This window comes from Tursiops truncatus, chromosome 8 (genome assembly GCF_011762595.2).
Source record: "Tursiops truncatus isolate mTurTru1 chromosome 8, mTurTru1.mat.Y, whole genome shotgun sequence".
Classification (NCBI taxonomy): domain Eukaryota; kingdom Metazoa; phylum Chordata; class Mammalia; order Artiodactyla; family Delphinidae; genus Tursiops; species Tursiops truncatus.
The window spans coordinates 73,337,143-73,352,743 of NC_047041.1; the positions used below are offsets into that span (position 1 = coordinate 73,337,143).

The 15,601-nt window shown below is 40.2% G+C and overlaps 1 protein-coding gene and 1 pseudogene across 2 annotated transcripts in view; one reads left to right on the forward strand and one right to left on the reverse strand.

The window, feature by feature from the left end:
* Positions 1–15,601, forward strand: part of NELL1 (neural EGFL like 1) — an 869,596-nt gene that overhangs the window by 533,334 nt on the left and 320,661 nt on the right. For both annotated transcript variants that reach the window (XM_019947892.3, XM_019947894.3), the window contains one exon: positions 2,957–3,079. In XM_019947892.3, coding sequence (XP_019803451.2) covers positions 2,957–3,079 — 123 coding nt within the window. The remainder of the gene's footprint in view (positions 1–2,956; positions 3,080–15,601) is intronic.
* Positions 10,737–11,042, reverse strand: LOC101333614 (vacuolar ATPase assembly integral membrane protein VMA21-like; annotated as a pseudogene).

Here is a 15,601-nt window from a genome sequence, read left to right on the forward strand (position 1 = left end):
CAAAGAGATAAAATTTTAAATTTATTAAAAGTTCCAAGAGGGTTAAAGTTCATGTGTTAACAGAGAGCAGGAGTGGACGCCTGCACGGCGAAAAGTGTTCATATGAAGTGGTCTTTGAAGCCAGGCAGGGGCACAGATATTCAACTATACTGGGAGAGTATTTTGAGTCAGGGAAACATCATGACAAACTAGAGAGGTAGGAGTCAGCTCATGCACTTGCAAGACAGTGATGGGACCACCTCATTAGAGAAGGGGCTTTGCATCAAGAATATTGGGAGATAATACAAGGTAGGATAGATGTGTTAATTAACCTGATGGGGGAATCCTTTCAGGATGCATATGTATATCAAATTATCACTTTGTACATTTTAAGTATCTTTCAACTTTGTCAGTTATAACTTTATAAAGCTGGTGGCAGGGGCGGTGAGGTGGGGGACACCACATGGGCAACGATGGACCGGACTTCTGGAATGTTGCATAGAACCACACCTTTCTCCATACTGTTCTGTTGCCTGGAGTGCCCTTCATGGGCATTTCTGGCTGAGAAAACCATGACCATTTTTAAAAGACTAGTTCAGATACTATGTCTTTCAAGAAGACTTTTCTCCCTATTAGAAGTCATTTCTTCCCTCCAATGAACTTTTATTCCAGTTAATCTTTATTTCTCTTATCAAGTATGAGCACACATGCCAGTTTGCCTAGGTCATTCTGAGTTATGCCTGTTATTCCAGTGTAATTATTAGCAGAGCCCCCTTTCACTCTAAAATATGTTCTGTTTATATGATAAAATATGAGGTCACCTACTTATAACTCTTATCACTTCTCCCATGTGCTCTGGTTGGTTACATATTGCTGTCTGGTGGCCTCTATTAAAATGTTCATATGAGCAGAGACCATATCTACTCATTTGTATTCCCAATGCAGACTCTAATAATTACTACTAAAATGGATTTAAATAAGGAGATTGAAAACTCTTGGGGTCTAAACCTATATTCTTAGACTTCTCTGTGTCCCTAATATCATCTGGTATTGCACCTGTACATATTAGGTGCTTGCTAGGTCTGTAAATGTGATTGGACATTCATAGGATTATACTATTTCTGGACTATCCTGGAGATGATGATCTGAGCACAGACTAGAAGTGTGTCTTCATGAATCTTCTCCCTTCACACTGCTTGCTAACCTGTTCGCATTTCTGTCTTAGAGTTTGTGTTGGTTTTAAGGCCTAAAGAAACATTTTCTTTGAAAAACCCAAGGTGTTAAATTAAGAGCCATGTGCATTTGTATACTTGACATTATTGCATGTGGGTGACTGAAACAGCTCTACTTTGTAGAATTTAACCCTTCTCATTACTGGTCCCTGTTAGGAAATTTAAAATAAAAATTAATGAAGGGACTTCCCTGGTGGCTCAGTGGTTAAGAATCTGCCTGCCAATGCAGGGGACACGGGTTCGAGCTGGTCCGGGAAGATCCCACATGCTGCAGAGCAGCTAAGCCCGTGTGCCACAACTACTGAGCCTGCCCTCTAGAACCCGCAAGCCACAACTACTGAAGCCTGCGTGCCTAGAGCCTGTGCTCTGCAACAAGAGAAGCCACCACAATGAGAAGCCCGTGCACCGCAATGAAGAGTAGCCCCCGCTCGCCACAACTAGAGAAAACCCACGCGCAGCAACGAAGACCCAATGCAGCCAAAAATAAAATAAATAAATAAATTTATTTTTAAAAATTAATGAAGATAGATGATATTTCAGTTTATTGGTAAATTGATCTAACAGTTTGCTTAACAAACTATATTGAATTTTTAGTTTTGTTCAATTAGTGTTGATTTCTTTGAGATTTGTAGCTGGAATTTCAACTCTTGTTTTATAACCTGTTCTGACTTAAATAACCCTACTTGATTTTTCTGCTTAAGATTTCTAAGAAGTTATACTAGCAGATGTTAAAGGGAATAAAGGGCATAAACTTTCTCACGTTATTTATTTACAGAGGAGTCGTTTAGTTGAGTATTAAAATGTCCTGATGATGAGGGGAGAGTCTAGTTATCTGTGAAATCTTGATTTCTAACTTGGAATCTTTCAGTCCATTTCATAGTGTTAGATGTATTTTCCCCTATGTCTTGTGGATTAAGGATGCCATGTCTATTTGAATATATATAACCATATTACTACACGTTAGGCATCAGCCCAGTGGTTAAATTCTGAACCTTGTGAAAATACTCGTGGGTTGATGCTTCTCTGCCAGGCTGTATTAGCTGGGCCTTCCTCTTTAGTTTTACCCTCTTTGTTCTGTCGGAGAAGAACACTGATAGGGTGTGACAGGTGGTTTACCTCACGAGCTGGACCCAGGCGATCGGAGCCTCCATACCCAATTCCCAACCTTGGGGCTGTTGACATATCAGACTGGTTAATTCTTCGTTGTCGTGGGCTGTCCTGTGCATTGTAAGAGGCTTAACAGCATCCCTGCCCTCCACCACTAGATTCCAGTAGCATCTCTTTTCTCAAAGCATGACACCCAAAAACAGTCTCAGACACTGTCAGATGTTTCCTAGGAGGAGGAGATGCAGCATTGCACACACCGTGCCCCTGCCCCTATTGAGAACCACTGCCTTGGAACCTCTGCAGAAACCTTTGCAGACATGGAAGCAGCAGTGACCTTAGAGAAGCACTTAGCAATCATTGTGACCTTAGAGAAGCACTTCGCAATCATTGTCACTTGCATAAGTCGCTTGACTTCTCTGACACTCAGTCTGTTTACCTGCCAAGTGAGGATAATAACATCCATCTTTTAGAGTTGTTGAGATTTCAACCACATCAGGCATGGAAACTGCCAGGCATAGAGTAAGGTCCCAATGCACGGTAGTCACTGTCGTTCTTACTTGGTGAGTTCCAGCTAACTTTTCCAACACCAGTGATTCCACCTTATGAAAAAGTGTCTCTCTTTCTCACCCTGCAAACAGAGCACGACGAATGTGGCAGCGGGCAGCACAACTGTGATGAGAATGCCATCTGCACCAACACCGTCCAGGGATACAGCTGCACCTGCAAACCGGGCCACGTGGGCAACGGGACCATCTGTAGAGGTAGGCTGGCCGTGTAGGGGCAAGCCCTGAGCTGCAGCCCTGCCCGAGCTCTTGGCGCTCCTGTGGCAGATCCGTTGTGCCATTCTGGTGGCTGAGCGTGGCCAGGGTTCCTGTCCCTGGACTGCCAGTTGGCAAGGGCACTGTGCATCAGAGAAGAAGGTGCTCTGAGTCTACCTTTTGGGCTGAAGGAAGAAGGTATGGGTGTGGTTCGGGGGCGTGGTTCCGTATCTTGATGGCTCTCTTCAGCTTTGCCTGTTGGCTTGTGTTTGTGAAGGATGCACTGGTTGCTGAGAGCTCCGCTCAGAGGGCATGTGGGCACTGCTCATGGCCACACTCCAGGTATCTGTTCAGCGTAGGAAGCTTAAAGCTTCAGCCGCTCTCTGTGTTTGGAGCAGTTCAGAGGCCAGTGCTCTGGCTTCTGTCTGCATTTAGAATAAAATTCCCATTCGTCCTTCTGGCTAACGAGAACATTCAGAATCTGGTCCCTGGCCCCTCTCAGCTGCATCTCTGTGTTCTCCCCCATTCTCCCTTGGTACCAGTGCACTATTCCTCGCACAGGCCAACCACATTCCTGTCTCAGGGCTTTGCACTTGTGCTCCCCTGAGCTTCCATGCTCATTGCCTTCAGGTCTCTGCTCAGGTCTGCCCCCATCGTCAGAGACTTTCTTTGACCACTGTTTCTGAAATAGACCCCTAGTACTTTTCGGCCCCATACCCTCCTTTATTTTTTCTTCACTAACACAGCCTATCATAACATTATGCATTTATGTGTTTGTTTCTGTATTGTCTGCCTCCCCATGGGGATGTAAGCTATGTGAGAGTGACCACTGGGTTGCATCTCCCTACTCTGTCCCCAGCAACTAGAATGGTAGCTGGCACACTGTAGACAATAACTAACTGAATCAACCAGAGGAAAGAGACACAGTCACATTGAAAAAGAGGCAAAGTGTACAAAAAACCCAGGAAATAACCCTTTGAGTTAGGTATTATTATTATCCCCATTTTAGAGTTCACAAAGCTGAGACACAGAAAGGTTAAGTAACTTACCCAAGGACACACAGTGCATTATCAGTATTCTTCTGAAGAGATGACATGCTGATGGTGAAAAATAATGAACAATGACTTCTAAGAGGAGAATCTTAGAAGATTGATTTTATTCTGTGTTGGGGAAGTTGGAGTAAACAGCCTCATGCATGACTGAGAGTTAAATTGGTGAGACTTTTTAATGGCAACTTGACAAAATCAATCTACTTTTAAAGTAAATCTGAAGGGTCATAGAGGGATCCTCTTGAGTCCATAGATTTTACCTCTTGAAATGTGTTCTAAGCATATGCTCCTGAGGGGCGAAAAATGCACATACAGGGATGTTTTTGCCACATTATTTGTATTTACCAAAAACCAGAAACAGCCCAAGTATATGTCAGTAATGGAATGATTTAATTTATTTGGAGTATAATTTAATGGAATACAATACAGTGGTTTGAACTTCTGAGTGTATCTACAGACACGTGCACACACATATACACACCCACACTGAAGGGCATCTTTTTGAGAAAAAAAGAAAAGTAAATAAAACCAAGTTGCAAGACAATACATATGGTATACATATAGTGTAATCACCTGGCTAGTTTACTATTATTATTTTTTAGCATCTTTATTGGAGTATAATTGCTTTACATTGTTGTGTTAGTTTCTGCTGTATAACAAAGTGAATGAGCTATATGTATACATACCTCCCCATATCCCCTCCCTCTTGCACCTCCCTCCCATCCTCCCTATCCCACCCCTCTAGGTGGTCACAAAACACCAAGCTGATCTCCCTGTGCTATGCAGCTGCTTCCCACTAGCTATCTTACATTTGGTAGTGTGTATATGTCAGTGCCACTCTCTCACTTCCTCCCAGCTTACCCTTCCCCCTCCCCGTGTCCTTAAGTCCATGCTCTATGACTCCGTCTTTATTCCTGTCCTGCCCTTAGGTTCATCAGAACCACTTTTTTTTTTTTTTAGAGTCCATATATGTGTTAGCATACAGTATTTGTTTTTCTCTTTCTGACTTACTTCATTCTGTATGACAGACTCTAGGTCCATCCACCTCACTACAAATAACTCAATTTCATTTCTTTTTATGGCTGAGTAATATTCCATTGTATATATGGGCCACATCTTCTTTATCCATTCATCTGTCAGTGGACACTTAGGTTGTTTCCATGTCCTGGCTATTGTAAATGGAGCTGCAATGAACATTGTGGTACATGTCTCTTTTTGAATTATGGTTTTCTCAGGGTATATGCCCAGTAGTGGGATTGCTGGGTCATATGGTAGGTCTATTTTTAGTTTTTTAAGGAACCTCCATACTGTTCTCCATAGTGGCTGTATCAATTTACATTCCCACCAACAGTGCAAGAGTGTTCCCTTTTCTCCACACCCTCTGCAGCATTTATTGTTTGTAGATATTTTGATGATGGCCATTCTGACCTGTGTGAGGTGATACCTCATTGTTGCTTTGATTTGCATTTCTCTACATATATTTATGTAAATACAGGGAGACGGGAACCATGCAGATTGTTCACCTTATTACCAATGGGTGTGTGAACAAGAACATCCACTTACTGCTATAAATTCAATATTGTTTGCATCTCCTACAGTGGAGATTTATATATGTAATATTTGTGTGTTTTTTAAAAAGTTCCATGAGACAAATAAAGAAACTAGTGCTCAACTTTTAAAAGAAGACTTGAAGATATTTCCAAAGCAAAACAAAAAAATATAAACATTAATATAGTTCCACAGGTTATCAAGCCACTGCTGATACCTGCATGGTAATGCTGTAAATCTGAAGAACAACACAGGGAATTGTTTTTAATGCATTATTTTTCAAAATGCCACTACCTCATACAATGATATTGATTGCACCAGGTCAGTGAGTTTTGTTTGTCACACCCTCTCTTGCCACTGTGATAGGTGATGTCTTCACCTTTGTGGAATTTGGAAGTCCCAACTGTGAAAAATACGAGTTCAAATAATGTTCCTGGTGTCCATGGACTCTGAAAATACATCTTCCCTTGAAAGTTATGAATCAGGGAAAATAATTTTCTTAAAGTAATTCTCATGGTCCATTGTGTTAACCTTAACAAGATCAGGAGAATCCTGCGTTTCATCAGTGTTATGAGGGGAAGCATTGCAGTAGAGGTGAAGACTGGACAAAGGAATTGGAGAATTGGGGTTTAGACCTGATTTCCTTACTGGTGAGCTGTCACTTCTGTATTTTTACATAGTACAGTTGGGTTAATGTTACCTTCAGTGTTTATCCAGCAGTGTTATTGCAAAGAATTATTAAAGGAATACATATATTGTTGTGTTTTAAGCTACCAAATGCTCTAAAGGTGGAAGATAGTATGATTGGTGGAACAATGATGAAGGGCAAGGGGAAGGCAGTACATGAGTTGGCTTCAGCCTCAGCCTTGTGACTCAAATACCCAAACATGTGTCTGTTTCAAGGCATACATTTTATAGTTGAGTTTTCCACTAGTAACTGGATCATTTATAGAGGGAGTTGGACAAGGAGTATCAAACAGCTTGAACTGATTCAGAAGGTCTGAGAGAAGAGATGGCTTGTATTGTGCTGGAACCACGGTCTCGGGCACGGATGATCCAATCCTCACCAGACTTGCCAAATAGACACTCCTCTTTATGAAGGAAAAAGCTATTACTTGGGTACAGAAACAGAGAAACTTAAAGCAATCATTTCACTACCATTCCTTCCTGAGGGCTGGAAAAGATACATGAACCAGACTCTCCTCATCGCCCAGAAAGGCTCCCCTATTTTGGATGCACTAATATTATTGTTAATAAAAGTATATTGGTAGCAACGTTTACAGGAGTACTGGAGTGTCAATACTGCAGTGTTGAGCAGAACTAAAATAACGTCAAACTTATTTGTAAACTCACTGTCATGCAAATACTTACCAACAAGCACTGGTACTGAATTTAGATCTGAATGTATCTGTTATAGTCCTTAAGGGCGGGGGCAGGAAGGACACTTTACTGATTTAATTCTAAGAGAAGGAAGTCTCTAGGCCCAGAGACTATTATTATGCTTACATTTTCAATAATGCTTCCTTTGAAAAATGTGACTGAAACTTGAAAATGAAACTGATTGTCTAGTCTAAGCTTTCAAGAGACATTATGTTCATCAGCTTGGTAAAGAAAGGCAGACAGACACAGAAGCTGTATTGCAGTCTTGAAACCAGCAATAGTGCATTAAGAAAACAGTCACAAGAAGGGAACTTGTGTGGTGCTAGGTGCAATATATTGGTTGTGTTATTTTGACTTAACAAGGCAGACCTTGATGTAGTCTTTTCATATTCTTTTCCTACAAGTGCATTTTTCCTAGGCAAAAAAAGAGTCTCTTGGATGCACTTTAAGTACTCCATCACTTACCAAAGTCACTGCTTACCTTTTAAAGTTTGCAGCCCAGTAGACGTAACTGCATCCTTAGGGGCTTAAGGGAAGCACGTTAAACCAGCTTGTATCTCAGAGGGAGTGGAAATCTGGCACTTAGACAACTGCTGATTCTTTAAAAACTGCATTTTGAGGTTGCACTTTGGTGAGTCACATAGATGTTTGTTATCTGTAATTGTCACATCCAAAATGATGCATGAGATTAGCAGAGCCATATATATATCAGTCAATTTTATTTTAAAACAGGCTACTGAACATTGACTTTCTGGTGAAAAATCAAGATAAGACTGGCTTTCTTTCCTAACTAACAATTCTCAATGGACCAGGAGGCTTTCTTTAGGCAACGTTATTGAAAGATGTCACAGTCAATCTCTAGGCTCTGTGCTGGATTATGATCTGTTTGGGGAAGCAATTATTTGCAAGATATTTAAGGTGCTTAACAACTGCTACTTTTATAGAATGGTGCGAGCTATACTTAACATACCCATCTCAGTTCAGAATATATGCAAAGGGTATTTACCTTTTTTAGAACTGAAAAACGAAAGTACCTGGTTGGATGTCATTTTTTTTTTTTTTCTTTTTGGGCAAAGCTGATGAGATCTTTATGATGAAAATAGTCTTACAGTGTATTTCTGTTAGATTCCCATGAAACGCAGGTTGTTTTTTTTTTTTATTTTTTATGGAGTGTTTAAATTCCTTCAACAATTCAAAACTGAATTCTGCTGTCACATGTAAAATGGTATCCACTTGAAGAGCTAATGACATCAGATGCATTCTACAGCAGACTTTTCATTTTTAAGCACAGTGAGAAAAAAGATTATATTCTGGGGGGCAAAATGGTAGGTGAGGTTAAGAAGGTCACGTGATAAATCAGTAGCCTGTACTGACGCTTCAAGTTACACTCCCTAATTGAGGTTATTCTTACAATCAGTTTTCAAACAATAGTGAACATATTCCTACCTTATAACATTGATATAAGGGCTCAATTGTAGCTTTCCTTTCTATACATCCTGAAAGGATGTACAAGAGGAAATCACTGAGACATCTTGAAAAATAAATCTATTTGTCAAATACCATGTTATTTCAACAGCAGCAAACTAGTCAGTTAACAGTTAAAACCCTAAGAAAATATTAACTTGTTTGAAAACAAGTCTATATTGTAATAACCCCAAATATCAACCTTAACATCCGATTCTAACTTTCAAATGCTGGGTGCCTTTTCCAAGAGGAAATTACATCTGCTTTAACATGAATCCCCAGTTTAAATACTTGCAGAAAAACACACATATTATCTACTCAGCAAATGTCTGAAATCAAACAAAATAATCCAGCACTGGACATTAATATCTTACAAATAGCATAAGATCCCAAAAGTACAAGAAAAACCTTGGCATTATAGAAAAAGAAATTAGGTGGACAAATTCTAAGTCCAACAAGACATCTAAAGAGGGGACCATCTAGAAATCTACCATATAGTACGCTAGACTCAATCTGGAGCATTCTATAATTTTATATTAAATTTGTACAATTTTATACCAAAACTATAGTCATTTTAAGAAAACATTTTACATTTAGAATAACTACTTCAGACATTTAAACTGTAGATAATATTTAACTATAAGCAAGAATAAAAAATAGTCCTATAATAATCTTTTATTTTTTCTCAACAAGTAAATAAACACAGATGCCTTCTTTGCTTTTATGCCTAACTACCTCTCTACTCCTTTAGTCCAGTTCCACAACATCAAAAGTAGGGGTGAATAAACAAAATCAGTAACGACAAACACAGCAAGGGCCATTGTATTAGGGATTATCAATGACGGGAAATTTGTACAATGAGATATCTAGTTAAAAGAGTAAAGGTAGAATGTGCTTTTTAAGAAAACGGCCAATAATCACTCATCTGAAAAAATGCAAATAGGCGCCAGGTAAAATTGGCAGAATTTGAACTGAAACCAAACTTTTAGTGTGTATCAAACTAGCATTAAGAAATGCACACAGGATGTAAACCAAAATAGTGGTTATCTCCAGGTGGCAACATTACAGGGAATTTAAATTTTCTTCCTGTTTTAATATGCATTTTTTTCACGTGTGTTTTTAGGTTGCACACAAGTAGTACCAAGTGGCTAGAAAGAACACAGACCAAGGATACTAAAGTAAAACCACAGGGTCTTTTTCTAGCAGAAAGGACCTCAAGGACTATCTAACTTAGATACATTATCTATCTGTGTATCTGGGATATAACGGCACTGATTTAAAAGATTAGACTAGAAATTCCAAGAATACTTCCTAGACAATAAAAATAATCTATTTTCAGGATTGTTTACACTCCCTAAGTATGCAAAAATTAACACATTTAAATATAAATTCCTTCAGATACGTTATTAAAAAGTAGGAAAAACAAATTTAAAGGGAGTTTACACAACCTTGTAATTAAAGCGTAAGTTCATTGTTGAATGACAGAGCAAAGCAGATCATTACAGAGTTTGTCTGAAAGCAGGAGGCTGGCCTGCAAGGGGCCTTTAGGGAGTAGGCTGGGTGCCCAGGCAGGTAGCTCTTTGCTTTGCTGTCTGCATTCTTCAATAAGCCCAGTCCTTTTACATGAATGGGTGTGATTCAGCCTAGTTTCCCCATGAAATAATGTAATGAAAGATTTCTGCTGACGAGGGATAACACTTGATGCAAAATTTCTCAGTGACATTCAGATTAATTCCAGTGTCCACAATTTAAGCAATTTCCAGTAGGCATTTACAACCCAAAATCCAATGACCTGGTGTTTTCATGATAGTTAGGGAAAGCGTTCCAGCGAAAAATAAAGTTTAGATTTGCTCCACTATGTACATCTGAATATATCCAGAGGAGTAAAACTCAAAGCCAACCAAAAGGCAAAATGCTATAAAATTTTTTTTTTTGTTGTAAGGTAATCAAATTCTTCCCAGAATAATGTGTAACTAATTTCACATATTTATTTGCAAGCAATTTAACTTTTCCAAATTCTCATTTGCAAATGAGAGGCTCATACAATTAAAGCTGAGGATACAAACCATTGTTTCAGAACGGTCAGAATTTACACTAGTCAAACGTGATTCCATAAGATTGATTTTAACATGTTCTTTCAACTTTATTAAAATCATCAATATCCCAGACGCATTTACCACTTAAAAAAAAATCAATGCTATCAAAAGGTGATGTTCACTTTAATCCTGTTTGCCTTCACACCACTGCCGTGAGCCTTTATTCCAGGCCACATAAACAAAGAGGGCCAGCACCACGTGGACAGCGACCACTGCAACAATAGCAGCATAAAAATAGCTGTCTCTGTTGGACATCCCAAAGGCGCCTTCAAAAGCATAAGATTTAGTCGTGAAATGTAACCCAATAGGTAAAGTGATTATTAAAGCTGTGAAGAACAGGAGCGTCTCCAGAGTAGATGCTAATGAACTTTCATTTCTGAAGTCTCATGGCTGCAGCGCATTCAGCACCACTTTATCAAAGCGCTCCATGGTGTCGACACGCTAACAGCAGGCGCTCAGAGGCGGGCTGGGCTCGGGCCGCGCTCAGTCGGCTCCGCAAGAGACCGGTCGCGGCGGACTGCGCCGCTGGATGTTATATTTTAAGGCAAGGTTAGCATAAATAGATCTGGTTCTTTATTTTTTTAGTTTGTAAAGGGTGACAGTTATTTCATAATACTAGTTTCTTACTGATTTAATCATGCAGTTATGAGAAATAGCCAATATCTATATCCGATGTTAAATTCCTGATTAATTTTGTTGCTTTAATTAATTAATTAGTTAGTTTATTTATTTATTATTTTTGGCTGCGTTGGGGTCTTCGTTGCTGTGCGCGGGCTTTCTCTACTTGCGGTCAGTGGGGGGCTACTCTTCGTTGCGGTGCGCGGGCTTCTCATTGTGGTGGCTTCTCTTGTTGCAGAGCACAGGCTCTAGGCACGCGGGCTTCAGTAGTTGGGGCATGCAGGCTCTAGAGCTCAGGCTCAGTAGCTGTAGCACACGGGCTTAGTTGTCCGCTGCATGTGCGATCTTCCCGGACCAGGGCTTGAACCCGTGTCCCCTGCATTGGCAGGCAGATTTTTAACCACTGTGCTACCAGGGAAGTCCCTGATTAAATTTAAAAAAATTTATTGGAGTATAGTTGATTTACAATGTTGTGTTAGTTCCTGCTGTACAGCAAAGTGAATCAGCTATACATATACATATATCCACTCTTTTTAGATTCTTTTCTCATGTAGGCCATTACAGTGTATTGAGGAGAGTTCCCTGCGCTATACGGTAGGTAGGTCCTTATTAGTTACATATTGTGCATATAGTAGTGTGTATTTGTCAATCCCAGTCTCCCAATTTATCCCTCACCCACCCCCCACCTTACCCCCTGGTAACTGTAAGTTTGTTTTCTACATCTGTGACTCTGTTTCTGTTTTGTAAATAAGTTCATTTGTAGCCTTTTTGAGATTCCACATATAAGCGATATCATATGATACTTGTCTTTCTCTGTCTGACTTACTTCACTCAGTATGCCAATCTCTAGGTCCATCCATGTTGCTGCAGATGGCATTTTTTAATGGTTCTTCTTAATGACTATCACACTGTGAAAGCTAAGTAAGTAGTCAAGAGCCTAGAACACGTTCTGTTGCTGGGTCTGCCTGGCCCAGAGACTTCTTAATATTACCTTAGAGGGTTCTTTTTTTTTTTTTTTTTTTTTTTTTGGCCACACCTCATGGCTTATGGGATCTTAGTTCCCCAACCAGGGGTCGAACCTGTGCCTCCTGCATCGGAAGCATGGATTCTTAACCACTGGACCGCCAGGGAAGTCCCCTTAGAGGCTTCTCTTGATTCAGATATTTATTAAGGTAAAGGATAAGTCTAAAAACATTTACAAAGAGTGTGCAAGTGTCAGCAGAGTTTGGCAGCAGTGCTAACTGCGATCCTTCCTCAACAGGATTTTGGTGGGATGCTAAACTAGTACTGACCAGTAGAACGTGTTGTGATTTACACTTGCCTTCTTTCACATTTCTGCCTCTTCCTATTCCCAACACAAGGATATGTTTCTTCATTTCAGCCTCATGCATGCCACTCTGTTTGTTTCCTAGAATAAAGTTAGATACGTTCCTGGCAGAGTAACTCAGCTCTGCTGAAAACTGCTCAAAGCTTTAGTCCCTAAAATACAGCCATCTTGCAACTCAGCCACACTGAGTTTGGTGTCTGTTTCTGTTGCTTTTGCCTAATCTTCTCATTTATACATAGATGTTTATTTTCCAGGGCATCTGGATTACACCTTGTCCTGTGATAATGAACCAGTGTCCTCACTTGCTAATAAACGTAATGACATTTTCAAATTTCTTCTCACCCTTAGCTTCTAAATTTTAGGGAAAACTGGAAGGCAGTAGGGTTAACGTGTGAAACTGCTTGTATAAGGTTAGGAAACAGTGGTAGCTTCTGTCACAGACAGGCTTGAGAATTTCAGTAGTTCCAAAACACTAAGTTCTTACCTATCACTCACTAAGAGCTGGTGGTGTGTGTAGAGGGCTGTGCTCCACACAGTAACTCAGGGACCCACTCACCTTACATCTTGTCGCTGTGATCTCTTCTTGGTTCTCAGAATCCTCACCGCTCCATCAGCAGACGGGGAAGGAGAATTAGGTCATGCGTGGGAGGTTTTGAAGGGCCAGGCCTGAATGGGATGCATACCTCTTTGGCTCACATGGCATTGAGCAGAATTAGGTCCATGGCCCACCTAACAGTACAGCAGAATGTCTGTGTGCTTGGGAAGGAGGGTGAGGCCACAGCTGTGGGTGAACACTAGCAGTCTCTGCTATATTGCTGTTGTGAATACAATTCTAAGTGAATAAAAGTGGCTGCATTATTATTTGTAGGAAACAAACCTCCGTGTGCAATTCTAAAATGGGTTCTGGCTGATGCACTGTGAAGAGCAGGCTTTCCAGTAAGAAAGATGGAGTATCCAGGGTTTAAAAAGGTCTGCAGTAGGGCTTCCCTGGTGGTGCAGTGGTTGAGAGTCCGCCTGCCGATGCAGGGGACATGGGTTCGTGCCCTGGTCCGGGAAGATCCCACATGCCACGGAGTGGCTGGGCCCGTGAGCCATGGCCGCTGAGCCTGTGCATCCGGAGCCTGTGCTCCACAATGAGAGAGGCCACAACAGTGAGAGGCCCGCGTACCACAAAAAAAAAAAAAAAAAAAAAAGGTCTGCAGTGGAATGCACTCATTCTTTCCAACCATGTCATCACCACTTCTGTCTGGCTTCTGTCAAATTAAAGATAGCTCACTTTTTATCTAAGCTTCTGATCCTGCCAGTTACAAGAAAAATTGAGAAACTTTATGGGTCACTTGAAAGTAGTGCAAAAAACTCAGAATCATTAAATATCTCTTCAGCAGAACTGCCAGTGACATAGTAAAGTAACTCCACCTGAGCCCTGGACCTCTCATCATTCTGTTACTTAAATAACTGATTCCTGCTTGTTACTATAACTCTCTTCCTAAGTTTTGTGATCATTTCTTCCAAAATCAGTGAATTTTCCACTTTTAAACTTACAACAGAGAAATCATGTGTTGGTTCTCTTGCACTGTGTTCTTGTATCACCTTACTTATTTAGGGATGATACTATTTGTAATGTGCGATATTCTGAAACAGATACTGGACAGGGATAAGGCAGAATTTCAAGTATTTATTCAAATGTAGTTTAACTATAGTTTTAAGTTGTGTTAGGAAAAATGCACGAATTTAAGATAGATTTTCTTTTAAGTAGAATATTAAAATTTCATAAAATGGATATTTTGCCTGGATTAAGTAACTATGTAGATGAGGGAGGAATTCTAGGTACTCTTCTGAAACACAGCCTAGTTTTGGAGATGTGACCAGATGAGCTTGGAAAATGGTTTGAATTCAGCCTCCTAGACTATTTTTTTAAATTTTTTTTACATCTTTATTGGCGTATAATTGCTTTATAATGATGTGTTAGTTTCTGCTTTATGACAAAGTGAATAGTTACACATATACATATGTTCCCATATCTCTTTACTCTTGCATCTCCCTCCCTCCCACCCTCCCTATCCCACCCCTCTAGGTGGTCACAAAGCACCAAGCTGATCTCCCTGTGCTATGCGGCTGCTTCCCACTAGCTATCTACCTTACGTTTGGTAGTGTATATATGTCCATGCCACTCTCTCACTTTGTCACAGCTTACCCTTCCCCCTCCCCATATCCTCAAGGCCATTCTCTAGTAGGTCTGTGTTGGGAATAAAGACACAGACCTCCTAGACTATTTAAAGCAAGGACATGATCTTTGGCATCTAAATGGCAAACTCTGTTTTGCACAGATAAGGGTATTGAATATTGGAATATTCATTTATAGTATCTCTCTAAAGACTACATTAAGTAGAAGAAAAATAAGGTGTAACAAATTTCTCAAAAGCGAACTTGCTTTATGTTTAACAGAACAAAGTAAAACACACACATGCACGTACACAAGCATATGGTTTGACATTAGTAGAAGACGTAAGGGCTCTAGAATAGCAATGCCCAGTTGAGATGTAATGTAAAGCACACAGGTTAATTTAAGTTTTCTGGAAGTTGCTTTACCAAAGGTAAGAAGAAATAGGTTTGACACCTCTCGATCCAGACATTTCAAGTGCTCGACAGATAGCTGTGACTGCTGACTACTCCAGTAGCTCTAAAACATTTAGGATAGGTTTCAGTTAATAAGAATATAGCACACTGTTTAATCTGTACCCCTGATCACATGGAGAAGATCGCTAGGGAGGCAGCATGGTGCCCTGAACGTAAGAAATGGGGCTTTCCATCATTTTCTTTGTTATATTGAGCAGCCCAGGCCTGGCTTTCAGTTTAATGCAAAACCGTAGTGTTTATTAAGCAGACAGATGGCTGGAATCCATATACTGGGGGCTGAGAATATCTAATTCCTTCTACAGTATAGCATTTCCTGTCTCAGGATGGAATTTCCCCATAAAGTCACATATTGAATAGAAATGAGTAGCATTCATCAAAGTTCAAATTATACTAAGATAAGAGAGAG